Source organism: Palaemon carinicauda, chromosome 8 (assembly GCF_036898095.1).
Source record: "Palaemon carinicauda isolate YSFRI2023 chromosome 8, ASM3689809v2, whole genome shotgun sequence".
Classification (NCBI taxonomy): Eukaryota; Metazoa; Arthropoda; class Malacostraca; order Decapoda; family Palaemonidae; genus Palaemon; species Palaemon carinicauda.
Window position 1 is genome coordinate 36,809,365 of NC_090732.1, and position 15,000 is coordinate 36,824,364.

Consider the following 15,000-nt stretch of genomic DNA (forward strand, 5'->3'; position numbering starts at 1 on the left):
AAACCTTAAGTTGCCTCCAGGCTAATGACTTATCTGTTTTTTTTTTTTTTTTTCAAGTTAGCACACAGAGATTTTCTTTGTAGATTGGTAACGTTACTCCATTAAGAAAATGTGTTTGTGGTAGCTCTAGCTATACTGATTACTGCTCTATTTCATACTCCCATATCTGAATGTTTCTAATATATTTTGTCAAAAAATCTAAGGAGTTACGCTGAATTTAATCCTTTGTTTCTATATCTGTATTTTGACTTTTTCAAAAGCCTTGAAGCATGGGATGCCTTCCGTAGAATTTACAATTCTGAACAGAAATCTAGTGATTATGGTTAAGAAGTTCGTATGATCAGCCTTGATATGTGTTACCGTTGACCGTGTTAATTGTGAGGCCCTTATTATCAAACTTGAACAGATGGAAATAGTTAGATCTTCAATTAGCATATTATTGAATTTATAGGAAAAATATTACAAAGAGCAGTAGTTGATGGCCACCATAGGGACTATGAGAGTAGAATATCTGGCGTTCCTAAGAGGAGTGATATTCACCCAATACATTTCATACTATAATACTTTATACACACGATATATGGTTTGACATAGCTAACAATTTTGTTGCATATGCAGATAGTTCTACTCTCTTTGTATAAATTCTATCTCCAGAGTATAGATCTGTGGTTGTTGAATCCCTTAAAATATATCTAGTTGAAATAGAGCATGTGCAAATAATGGTGAATGAAGCTGAACCCTAACAAAACACATCATCCCCATATTACTCCAATGTTGAACCTGCAGGAGAACGTTGTCATTTAATTTTCTGAGGTCTTGATGTGAGCGGTGAGAGCCAAGTGGGCACATTCGTAGGGTGTGTTCAATTGTTTGTGATGTTGCCCCACATGGGCATTCAGGGTTGGTGGCTAATCCCCATTTGTGATGGTTATCTCCAGCTTTGCCCACTTTTAGCCTTGCTCTGTTTAGGGTTACGCAGTCCTTCCTGGTGAGGGTTGTTCCACTGGGAAGGCCTTCGTTTAGGCTGGGGAGTGCCTCACTGGATGGCTATTGGTAATTTTTCCTCCACTTCTCTAGTCTTTGAGCAGCTGCACGGATTAGCTCTAGTCCATCTACTGTTGCAAAGCTTTTGTGGGATTTCAGTCTTTGCCTGATAATTGTGGAGTGGATTGCTAGGGTCAATAATTTGTGTATGCTTTTCAGTTTTGCCAGCATTTCACGTCTGATAAAGGGTGGTGAGATATCGGCTACTTCATATAAAGATGGTATATGTGTTGATTTATGGTACAGTAATTATCTGACAGAACTTATTTAGCTCTGAGTGTACCTTATGCACATGCCATGATCTTGGTCACACTGGTGCACAGGACTCCACAGTATAGTAACAAAGTGCTTGGGCTGTCTGCCTTAGAGTCTCAAGGTCTGTTCCTCGGCTGATGTTGGCGAGTTTGCTGAGGTGGTTGTTCCTAGATGGTACTTCATGTTTGCTTTTTATTTAAATGAGTTTTTTGTCAAGGGTAAAACCCAAGTAAACTGGGAAATGGTGTGATTTTCCAGATTTTTGTCACCCCATTTGATCTTTAGCATTCTGTTTGCCTGGTGATTGTTTAGGAGGGAGGCATACACCTGTGTTTTGCTTGGATAGGCAATGAGGTGCCACTTTTTGTAGTAGGTAGAGAGGGTAGTCAGGGCGTTTTACAGTCTTTCTTAGATGTTGGTGAAGGAATCAAAATATGTGGAAATGCTCAGACCTTCTGTATATACTGTATGTACCTACACATGATCTGGTACTGCAGCTGGTCATTGGTATAGATCTTAAATAGCATCGGCACCAGCAACGACAATTGTGGAAGACCATTGTTCTGTATTCTCCATTTGCTTTTCCTGCCATCCATTTCTACAAAGAATGGCTGATTGGTAAGCAGTGATTCAATGATGCGTACGTGCTAGTATTCCGTATAACTTGAGCCACCTTCATAAGGAGTGCTCTATGGTTTACAGTGTCATTACTCACGGTAAGTTCGACAAACACTGTACCAGTGATTTGCCTCTTCTCAAACCCATCTTCGATGTATTGCGTCAGATTTAATACCTGATTGCAGAAGGATCGACCTGATCTAGAGCCAAATTCATCTGTCGACAGTTGTTCTTCGGCAGTTGGTTGTATACAAGCTAGGATCAATTATTCGTATAATTTTTAAAGGATATACAGTAAGAATACTGATCAATATCTTTTGGGGATGGTTTTTTTCCTGGTTTCAGCAAGGCCACTACTCTCGCTTTTCTCAAAGTCTTTGGGATTTGGTAGGTCGTTGCAGAGGAATTGAATAGCAACATTACCCCATGCTTTTCTTTTGTCTCCAAAATGTAGGATCATTTCTGTTTTTATGCCATCTAGGTCGTCCGCTTTCCCATATTTGACATGTTTAATGGCAGAATTCAGTTCTTTTAAGGTGAACAGTTGGAAGTTGTCTACAGTCTTGCATGATACAGTTCATGTTCTGTCTCATTTTCTTTAGGTAACCCCACTCTCTGCTGTGTGTCTTGCCGTTCAGAGCAGTTGGTGCATAACCTGGTTGGCGGTTACGGCAGCTAATCTAGGTTGGGGCTTCAAAATATGATTGTAAGTAAGTCATGGACAGTAACTATTCAACTTTTGCATTAATAACGTCTCTTAACTATATACAATTAATTTAAATTCCTAGGTGTTATTCTCCATTTCAAATATACTTTTTAGATATCAAAAACCATCATCTTGAGAAAGAATTTTAAAATTTTTGGTGACCAATCTATCGTCAAAAGTAGTTTTAATTCTCTCATTCGTCCATATTTTAAGTATTGATTTCTTGTCGTACTGACCCTTGGTCTTAATTTGTTGAAAAAAAAAAAAAAACTTTTAGGTTTATAAATTCCTTGTCCCTGATTAACATATCAGTATATGGCATCTTCGTTCCCTTAGTTCTTTTTCCCATGTTCCATAAGATTTTTCAAGATTATAATATATATATATATATATATATATATATATATATATATATATATATATATATATATATATATATATGTGTGTGTGTGTGTGTATATATATGAGTGTATATATAATCATATATATATATATATAATATATATATATATATATATATATATATATATATATATTCTGTATATAAAGATGTATATATATACACATATATATATATATATATATATATATATATATATATATATATATATATATATGTGTGTGTGTGTGTGTGTGTGTGTGTGTGTGTGTGTGTGTTATACATAAGTTAGCTATATCGTTTCTGTGTTGTGGCGTAAATGTTTCCCTAATATTTGGTTTGTTCGAGGTATCGAAGTGCAACCACTTTGTCAGGAAAATATCATATAGACTTATTTTTATTAAGTTACGTCTGATCTTTTAATGGTAGTATGTGTTCAAATATGAATAATAAAAACATTTGAGGGTAAACTATATATTTTTTCTAATTCATCCGTATTTCCTTATCATACAGAGAGAGAGAGAGAGAGAGAGAGAGAGAGAGAGAGAGAGAGAGAGAGAGAGAGAGAGAGAGAGAGAGTATTATTATCTGGCATTAGCATACTTATGTGCCCAAAAGTAAAGTAAAAAGAACGAAGGTTAACTATTTAACCATGCAGCACATTATCCTGTATAACTGTTTGTGCAGTAATTGCCTTATCTATCTTTTTGAAATTCATCTACGTATAGAAATTACTTAATATCTATAGCGAAAAATATAAACCACGCTTCCAGCAAAAAAAAAAAAAAAAAAAAAAAAAAACTTTGAGCGGTAAGATCAAATGGGTGAATTAAAAAACTACTGATACATCTCATTTATATTGTATCATTATTATTATTATTGATACTAGCCAAGCTACAACCCTAGTTGGAAAAGCAAGATGCTATAAGCCTAAAGGCTCCCAGTGAGGAAAGGAAACCAGGAAATAAATAAATGATGAGAACAAGTTAACAATAAATCATTCTTCAAACAGTGACAACGTCAAAACAGATATTTCATATATTAACTATAAAAAGACTCATGTCAGCCTGTTCAACATAAAAACATTTGCTGCAACTTTGAACTTAAGAATTTCTACTGATTCAACTACCCGATTAGGAAGATCATTCCACAACTTGGTCACAGCTGGAATGAAACTTCTAGAATACTGTGTAGTATTGAGCCTCATGATGGAGAAGGCCTGGCTATTAGAATTAACTGCCTGCCTAGTAATACAAACAGGATGGAATTGTGCAGGAAGATCTGAATGTAAAGGATGGTCAGAATTATGAAAAATCTTATGCAACATGCATAATGAACTAATTGAACGACGGTGCCAAAGATTAATATCTAGATCAGGAATAAGAAATTTAATAGACTGAAAGTTTCTGTCCAATAAATTAAGATGAGAATCAGCAGCTGAAGACCAGACAGGAGAACAATACTCAAAACAAGGTAGAATGAAAGAATTAAAACACTTCTTTAGAATAAATTGATCACAGAAAATCTTGAAAGACTCTCAATAAGCCAATTTTTTGTGCAATTGAAGAATACACAGACCTAATGTGTTTCTCAGAAGTAAATTTGCTGTCGAGAATCACCCCTAAAATTTTAAAAGAGTCATACAAAGTTAAAGAAACATTATCAATACTGAGATCCGGATGTTGAGGAGCCACTATCCTTGACCTACTTACAATCATACTTTGAGTTTTGTTAGGATTCAACTTCATACCCCATAATTTGCCTCATGCACTAGCCAGATCTCTATTAAGGAATTCAGCAACCCCAGATCTACATTCAGGGGATGGAGTTCATGCAAAGAGAGAAGCATCATCTGCATATGCAACAAGCTTGTTTTCTAGGCCAAACCCCATGTAATGTGTATATAGTATGAAAAGTAATGGGACAAGAACACTCCCCTGTGGAACACCAGATATCACATTCCTATACTCACTATGGTGCCCATCAACAACAACTCTTTGAGATTTATTACTAGAAAAATCCATAATAATGCTAAGAAACGACCAACCCACTCCCAACTGTTTCAGTTTGAAAGCAATGGCCTCATGATGAACACGGTCAAAGGTAGTACTAAAATCAAGGCCAATCATACGAACTTCCTGGCCACAATCAAGGGATTTCTGTACAGCATTGAAGATTGTAAGAAGGGCATCACATGCTCCAAGGCCTTTACGAAAACCAAATTGCAAACTAGGGGATATATTATTACTTTCAGCAAACATATTGAGACGTTTTGCCAGCAGACGTTCAAAAACTTTAGGTAATATGGGAGTTATGGAAATTGGGCGGTAATCAATTGGACTTGAGCAACTACAAACACATTTACATAGAGGAGTAACATTACCAATTCTCCAACAAGTGCTAAAAGCTCCTCTCCTTGCTAACTTACGCAAATTAACAGATAACTTTGGAGCTAAGAAATCTGCAGTCTTTACACAAAATAAAGGAAAAATACCATTTGGGTCTACACCTCCATAACCATCAAGATCCATCAACAGAGCTTTAATTTCACGAGATCGAAAAGGTAAGCTAGTTAGTTTAGCCTCAGGAAAACAGGAATGAGGAAGTTCAAGTTTTTCATTACTCTGTTTACTGTAAAAAACATCAGCCAAAAGAGTTGCATTTTCCCTAGGACAGTGAGTGACTGAGCCATCTGGTTTCAGTAGAGGAGGAACTGTTGCATCTTTACTTACTTACTTTGATGGCTGCTTTTCCGGTCCCATACAGCAGGGGAACCCCACTCTCTACAGGACCTCCATTGTCATTTTACCTTGTTCATTCAGAGTATTAAATGTTTCATATCGCGTATTGTTCATTTATTGTTAAATCGTCACTGTTAAAAGATTCATGAAATAAGAAAGTCTTCAGTTTCCTCTAGAAAGCCTTAATGTCTTCAATCACTCGAATGTTTCGTGGGAGTTCATTATATAGTCTCGGGGGTGCATATTTAAAGGCTCTGGAGCCTAAAGTGGACATAAAACTAGGTTCCAACAGTTTGAAGCCATCTGTAACTATTCTCGTGTCGACACGATTTGTTGGCTGCGCAATATGTAGCAATTCTCTTGAGTATTTTGGACGCCCGGTTCTGATAACTTGGTGGGTTATTGTACATATTTTAAATTCAATTCTCACTTTAATCGGCAGCCAGTGTAAATCGATTAGTATAGGGGTGATACTTTCTCTAGGTGGAACACCTTTTATCAGTCTTGCTTCTCTGTTTATTATGTTTTGTAATTTCTTAAGTTGCACTTTTGGTAAATTGTAGTAGAGTTTCAGTAGTCAATGCTGGTAATAACACAAAAGAGTGCAGATTTAAGGGTAGACCACCATTTATGTTCCTGAGTTATGCCAGAAAGGGTTTCTTTTATGGTTGAATTGTATTCCTTTTCAGTTGAAGCATAAACTCTCTGAACAAAAGCTCTAAGCTGAGTATAGTTATTCAAAGTCAAATCTGCTCTGCTACCCTTCCAAAGTTGATAGGTCTCCTGCTTCTCCAAATAAGCACGTCTACAATCATCATTGAACCACGGTTTGTCCTTCACTCGGTACCTTAGCACACGAGAAGGAATACGCCTATCAATTATGTTGACTAGATTTTCATTCAAAGGAACAACAGGATCAACACTATTATATAATTGTGACCAATTCAAGCACATAAGATCATGCAAAATCCCATTCCAATCTGCTTGAGAATTCATATAAATTTTACAAGAGTATGAAACATCAGGGACAGGCTGCTCAGTCATTACTACTAATGAGATCAAGGCATGATCAGATGTCCCGACTGGAGAACCAACCTTACTTGTTATAACGCCAGGGGAGTCAGTGTATACGAGGTCCAAGCAATTACCAGACCTGTAAGTACCTTCATTTATGATTTGATCACAGCCTGATTCAGAGGCAAAGTCTAAAGCTCTTAAGCCATGGTAGGAGAGATAGAACTTAACCACTCCCTATGGTGAGCATTGAAATCCCCAACAAAGACAAAAGAAGCCTTTCTATCATCTTCTTGTATCTTAGTTATAATGATAAGAAGACAATCGAAGATAGAATCATCCATGTCTGGATTCCAGTAGATCGAACACAAATAAAAGTTGTTACGCCTGCCACAAACTTTTATTACCCGAATCTCATGACATCTACATTCATAACAGGACTTATGAGAAGCAGGGTACTCAGTCCTGATATACACCGCCATTCCCCTGGCCCTTGGGATGGCATCACGTTTCAACATTATTGGCTTCTTAAAACCAGTTATAAGGAGCTCAGAGGAGTGTCTCATATTAGAAACCAAAGTTTCTGAGCACAAAAGAATATCATACTGTCTGGACGCAACTGTAAGGTCTTGAATATTTGCATGAAGACCACGAATATTGCAATACAGTAGACGACATTGACGAAATCTAGGACGTACTGGTCCCGGATTTCACTCAATGTCTCCAGACAGCATAAGAATTAATGGTAATAAAAAAAGAGACATCATACTTAAAAACTAGATTAACAAGAATTATAACAAAAGCAATATGTACAGAAATATAAATAAACTGATTGATCAAACCCATACGCTATAGAAAAAAAAAGTCGGAAAAACTGGTCAACATGGAGGAGCCGATACACCATGCAAGGCTAAATACCCTCCAGGACAGCCACTTCAACTGAAGGGAGGACAGTATGGATGGTTTTGAGAAGAAAAAGAATCGATAAGGACAAGACAACCTTTTGATAAACCAAAAGGTTCAATTATCGTAATGCCAAACAGTGTTTTATTCACATTGCTCACTATGATAGAGTGAAATATGATACCAGATTTTACTTGAGAATCAAATATTCGCTGGAAAAGAGAGGAGACTTTCAATATAGATATGTAAAAGTATAAATAAATATAAGATTTTATGCTAGTTATCCAAATTAGAAGTCAATTTACCTTATCCAGTCTGTGTAAACGGAGAGTGACTAGGCTAATAAACGGATATTTGACATGGGCGGAATCCATAAACATGAACATAAAACTTATAGTAACTAATGTTATAAACTTAGTGAGGACCACATATCAATAAAAAGGCTTAAACGCACGAAATCTCCTTACCATGAGGAGTAAACTATCTAAATGTTGCTGAACAGACTGAGCAAGCATGACCATTTTCATCATCTCTTCCTACGCCTATTGACGTAAAGGGCCTCGGTTAGATTACGCCAGTCGTCTCTGTCTTGAGCTTTTAATTCAATACTTCTTCACACATCATGTCCCACTTCACACTTTATAGTTCTAAGTCATGTAGGCCTTGGTCTTCCAAATCTTCTAGGGCCTTGTGGAGCCCAATTAAAGGTATAGATGACCCTTTTACTCGGTATTACTATAAAATTTGTGATAGTATCAATCTACTGAAACTCAGTCACATGGAGCTTCAAGGATACCAACCTTCAAGTTTGCTACAGAGACTCAGGATTGGATGGATTATCCTTTTCGCGAACATTGATAAATAACAATACAGATTTTAGTACTGCATTGAATGCAGTTACTGAAATATCATCGATGTTGTTACGGTGCATTGTGTTTGGCTCACTTCCTACCAATTAGCAATCTTGTCGACATATAACGAACGTGTCAGGATTATTTTAATTATTTCCCTTTTTTTTTTTTTTTTTTTTTTCTTTTTGCTTGCTGATATTGTAGAAGAGTTTTCATTATTTTTTTCTTATCAGTGGGTAATTGTTATGAATTATTTGTAGAACGCTAAATATTATACCATATGTAAAATAATTGCTACTAGCAGTTGTTGTTAAAACCATTTGATGGAAGATTTTTTAACATATCTGAAATATTATGGAAAACTTCTAAAAACTTGGGAGAATATTCATTTACAGCACAGGAAGAGCTTTGAGCAAGTTATTTTCATGAGCTATACAAACCCATGGAAGTTACGTTTTTTTTTTTCTCTCTCTGGAATCATTATATTGCAAATTCTGTTTGCCTGTGCTAGCATGAAATTTCAAAGGTAAATACCGAGATTCAGGCAATAGATTTATGCGTTTCAGACCTGATTACTTTGATAGTTACCAGACCCATGCAAAATCCTGCTGATGAATGAGATTTTTTAAAACTGTCCGCGGTAACAAAAAAAATTATATACATTTTGCATTAGTTAATTAGTTTTCTTTGAAATATGAATACAGTTTTATTGATCATAACGACATGTACTCATGTACTACACTAAGATCATAGGTCTTATAAATACACCGTTTTCACTGTAGTCAATATTTTTATTTTTTTGTATATTTTCTGCATTTTACTTATTCAATGACACGAATAAAGAACAAATAATTACCATTATGAACTTTATGTTCAAAAAGGATATATTATATGAAAATGTTTCAGTGTGCTTTGTCTCATGTTTGATATAACATTAGAAGAGCTGCTGACTGCCTTATGGGATTAATAGACAATCTATATATAATCAAGTGTTGAGATGACAGCTTTCGAATAGTCAGTGAACGATAATTGACAATAATTGAGTAGAAAATAATGTCCTAAATCTGGTATTCCGAAGAGCATCGCTCAGAAGTCTTCCTATAAAGTTGGTAGTATTGTTTTAATTACACATTTTACTCAATTGCACCATCGATATCTTTTTTTCATATTCAATAATATTAACTCTAATCCTGTCAATGGTATGGGTTGTTCTTTTTTGTAAGTATGAGTTTGTTATTATCTGCCGTTTATTTCTCACATTAACCGTCCAGAGGATATCATTTAGAAATGAGCCATTTACAAGCAAAGGGCAAATCTAAGGCATCAGTCTTAAGCTGGAATCACATTAGGCTTTTTTTTTTTTTCGCCAGCAGCAGCCCAAAATGGAAAGAGCAAGATGTTCTTTGAGATGTTGGCTTCCAGACTGGACGGGAAGCAGCGCGCATAAACCGCGAGCATGACGTCAGATGTAAACACACACGATGTCGGCTGCAAATAGGACGTGCTCTTGCTTGGTAATCTTTGGTCCAACAAGACTCAAGAGATAATATAAATCTGCTTTGTTCATCTTGCGTTAGTTGTAGAATTCTCTTCTATTCAGGTAATATACCGGTAGTACATATTACTGCAACAGTAAAAAAAAAATTCTTGGTCCCATAATGATATCAGGTCCTCGAACTGTGATATCGTAGTGTGACGCTATAACACTTTCGCTAGCTATTATTGGCTGAAGGTTGGCCAAAACCTCGGACAAGAAATGACTAGTGTGATTTAATTATTAGGCAGGACACTGCTGAGTTTAGTCTCAGATCTAATCTACTGTATTTCAGCGTTTCAGCTACATGATATCTTACATGATCTGCTACAAACTGGCTCCTTCTTTATTTATTAAATAATGGAGCACTAGGGGTTCCTCTTTGGACACAATATAGACTAGAAGGTTTAGCAATGTGTTCGTTCATAAATAAATTCAAATTTAATGTGAGCACTGTCTTCTCTTATTTTTGTTTATAATGTGGTAATGGCCATCATTATCAAAAAACTAAATTAGTAATTTAGTATGAAAACTAACAGACCTTTAATAAATTTATTTGGAATTATACAAGAGGTGCCCTAATTACTTTTTATCCATGCCATCTCTTCAGCACCATTCCAACTATGGAAGCAATGATAAGATATCTTGAGGTAAAATGAAAGGAGATATATCCTTCCTTGTCCTTGTCCAACAATTTCCAACTGATTTTTTTTTTTACAGTCTAATTATCTTTAAAGTTGATGGATGATTCTGATTTATGTTTACCTTAAATGGGAAAGATACAGTCTATTAAATGCCCCGCCCTTTATCTTCATAACAATCTCCGGTGCCAACAACAACCTTATAGAATCTGTGATACTTCAGAAGTTCAAATTTGTTTGATAAGACTGGCATAACTGTTGTTTAAAATTTAGTCTTTCTCAATTGCTTGCCATTAATGTTAATCTCACAATGTTATAGTTTTTTCTACATCTGCTTAATAGTTTATTCTGAATTTATCCGTTTGTTTTCCGCACCATGAACTTATTATGTTCTAAAGGGCTTTTAGGATTAAGCTTTTCCTCTAGGATTCCATTTGCTCGTGAAAACAATGATGATATTACTTCCACAGTGGATTAACACAACAGTCCAATGCTTATGATTAATTTCCCTCAGCATACTGGTACATATAATTCTGAGAACATAAAACATGTTTTAAAAATTTGCGACAAATGATAGGCCTCAAACTGTTTCATTGCTCTGAGCGGCAGAATATATAATCCGTATATCATGTTAAATTTCGTATAATATAAGTAGGATAAAGCCCTCAAACGCAGCCAGAATCATATTGACAAACAAAAATGAGCGAGATAAATCTCAACACTATCATTTATCGGGAGGTATTCACTTTTTTATAAAATAATTTCCATTAAAAGTGTATTCTATAGATTATTAATGGATATACTCATACATTCACAGTGTCAAAGATCATCGGCAATTTTACAGAATTGAATCAATAGATGAATTAATAAATCAGTCCCTTCTCGAAAATTAAAGCTACACACTTTTAACAGATGCAACCTGCAATAACTTCTTCGCAATATGCTTATGCATATTTTATTCGCATCCTGTTACAAAATCCCTTTTTAAACACTTATACTCTGTCTTAAAATATTTCATTTGGAATTTTCATTACTTCTCATATCGTTTATATATTTCCTTATTTCCTTATTTTTCCCTGTTGGAGCCCTGAGATTATGGCATCTTGCTTTTCCAACTAGGGTTTTATAATGATAATAATAATAATAATAATAATAATAATAATAATAATAATAATAATAATAATAATAATAATAATAATAATAATAATAATAATAATAAGTATGAACACGCAGATTTTGCATGAATATGTTTATAAATATTACCAATAACATAACCTACAGAAATTTTGGAAATGTTGATTCAATCTCGAAATCGTTAAAAGTAAAAACATGAACTTATGAGTTGCATATCTTTAGAAACAAGTGATAAGGAAAACCTTGTACAAAACTCCTTGAAGCTTAATGGAGTTTTATAGCTTCCGGCCCAGCCTCTGAGCACTTTTTCAGGTTTACACGAATTTGATGAAATTAAAAAATAAAATTTTATCTAAAATGTATAAACCTTAAACGAGTAGAACAATCCGTACTTTGTTATATCGATGAATTAACATTGATATTAAATATATATATATATATATATATATATATATATATATATATATATATATATATGTATATATATACATATATATATATATATATACATATATATACATACATATATATATATATACATACATATATATATATATATATATATATATATATATATATATATATATATATATATATATATATATATATATATATATACATATATATATATATATATATATATATATATATGTATATATATATATATATATATATATATATATATATATATATATATATATATATATATATATATATATATACGTATAACGATGGATAGATATGTAGGTAGGTAGATATACAGAAAGATATATTTACATCAAGTTATCAATAACAATATCTATGAAAATAAATATGCGTTTCGTAGTTAAGAAACATATTTCTATAATAGCATTCCAGATTACTATAAATACAATAAATAGCCAATGATCTTGTTGAAGACATTTTGTGCATCATAATTCTAAAATCTATAACAAAAGGTACAGTAAAACGACGAAGAGAGCTAAAATAATCCATCTCCTAACTGTGTGGTGAAACTGGACAGTCACTAAAGTAAGAATTGCGTTGACATTTAGGCAGTGAAATTAGACGAAAAAAAAAAATAAATAAATAAAGACTCTATTGTAAAAATCAATATGCAATTCAAAAATATTTCTATGCAGGCACTGTGTCATTCTCGGGCACATTTCATCGCTGCCAACAATTGGTCAGTATTTCTACGCAAAGAGATCCTGAGAGTCGTCTTAAACATTGAAAAGGGGATGCTAACACCTTAACTGTAGCCTACGGATTAAACTTTCAAACGTAATGTAAATCTATATGGGGGACAACCATATGTTAGCATCGAGGTTTGTGTGCAAGAAAAAAAAATCACATTCTCAAAATTCAATCTATACAAAAATGCTTTTCCTAACCTTAAATGTCCAAAACCAAAATTGGGGGAAGGGAACAGGGAGCTGAACATTAGACAAGGATCATGAAAAAAAAAAGAAAAAAAAAAATCTGATTTTGCTCTTGTTTGGGGTCACGGCGATCGGGACAGTCTGGTCTGGCTAATGGTTGGGTGGGTGGGTGGGTGGTTATGGCTATTAGGTGGGTGGAGAAGTCTCGTAATGATGACTGAGATGCAGAGATTCGTTAGTAACGTGGAATACCTGTCGAGTTCTGAAGCGACAAAGACGGGCGCGTGAGCATCAGATTGGGTGGTTTGGGTGGCGGTTGTGGCTTGGTGGGGGGAGGAGCCGGCTTGCTTGGTCTCAGTGGGTCGTCATTTATTGGTCTCAACGGGTCTGCAATAACACCACAAAAAGACCACCCTCCAAGTTCAACTTATGACACCCTGTAACTCAAGACGAATATTCTGAAATTGCCCTTAAGCCAGTTGCAAATTAATACATCTCATGAAGATCATTCCAGTGCTTCTTTCATTCTCTCGTGGTGACAGCAATAACATTTCTGCACACATTCTTTTGTTTTATCATTCGTCCTCATACAACAACACGAGCGCGCACACATGCATACATACACGCATACACGAAAATTATATATATATATATATATATATATATATATATATATATATATATATATATATATATATATATATATACATATATATATATATATATATATATATATATATATATATATATATATATATATATATATATATATAAAATAACTATCACTCGTGATTTTAATTAATGTAAATACCAACCACAATGGCATTTATTATCGAATTCTACCTTAGGGAATCTATATCTAACCGGAAATTCACTTATGATGAATGCTTCTGGCTGGCCCAGCCCGAAGTATTAATTATAATTGAATTTCCAGTGGATATACATTCCCAGATGTAGAAATCGATATTAAATGTCATTGTGGTTGATTATATATATATATATATATATATATATATATATATATATATATATATATATATATATATATATATATATATATATATATATATATATATATATATATATTAATTTACTATTTCGTGTAAAATTTATGTGTTCTTGACGGTATTTATATAGATATCGAGGCTGTACATAACCTGTTATATTTTAATTTTGTTGTTTTGTCTGCAACTTCTAAATAAATGTGCAAAAGGGAGTATGTTGTCCGGTATAGACAAGCATCCTTGCAAAAAACAACAAATGTTTGGGCTGTGTCTTAATGCTATGTGCAGTGGCTATAGAAAAAAAAAAAAAAACAGTTTTAAGGATGTAAATTAAATAAAATAAAAGATTTTAAATTCCTGCTATGGTTGTCAAAAAAATCAACAGTCAAGAGTAATAGGGTGAATAACGATTATCTCTCAAGAAAGAGAATACAAAATGAAATGTCTTTCTGCAGGTTGAAATAATTTCCAGTTTAACTCAAGACATACCAACAAAAGTTTTGTTCCAGAAAAGAACTTAATGATTGATAAACTAAATTTTCCCTATATCAAATATTGAAATGTTAATCCAGTGGTCGTCATTAATGTCTGCTTATTTCTTTTTTTTTTTAGAATTGTTATATCAAATACAATATTCTTTGAAACGTCAAGGTTATGAAAAACGGTGTTTGTGCAAGCTGATTCATGGTCAATTGAAAAAAAAATATAATATAGAAACTTTTATATTTCTCGGAATCAAAACTGTGCGTATTCATTTTCCCTGCTATTGGGAATTTTGTAAACAAATTTCAAACGTCCATCAATTCAAAGACTCT

The 15,000-nt window shown here is 33.8% G+C and overlaps 1 protein-coding gene across 1 annotated transcript in view; it reads right to left on the reverse strand.

The window, feature by feature from the left end:
• LOC137645703 (coiled-coil domain-containing protein AGAP005037) overlaps positions 1–15,000 on the reverse strand; it is a 1,132,788-nt gene that overhangs the window by 179,631 nt on the left and 938,157 nt on the right. The window contains exon 15 of the mRNA XM_068378564.1: positions 13,434–13,568. Coding sequence (XP_068234665.1) covers positions 13,434–13,568 — 135 coding nt within the window. The remainder of the gene's footprint in view (positions 1–13,433; positions 13,569–15,000) is intronic.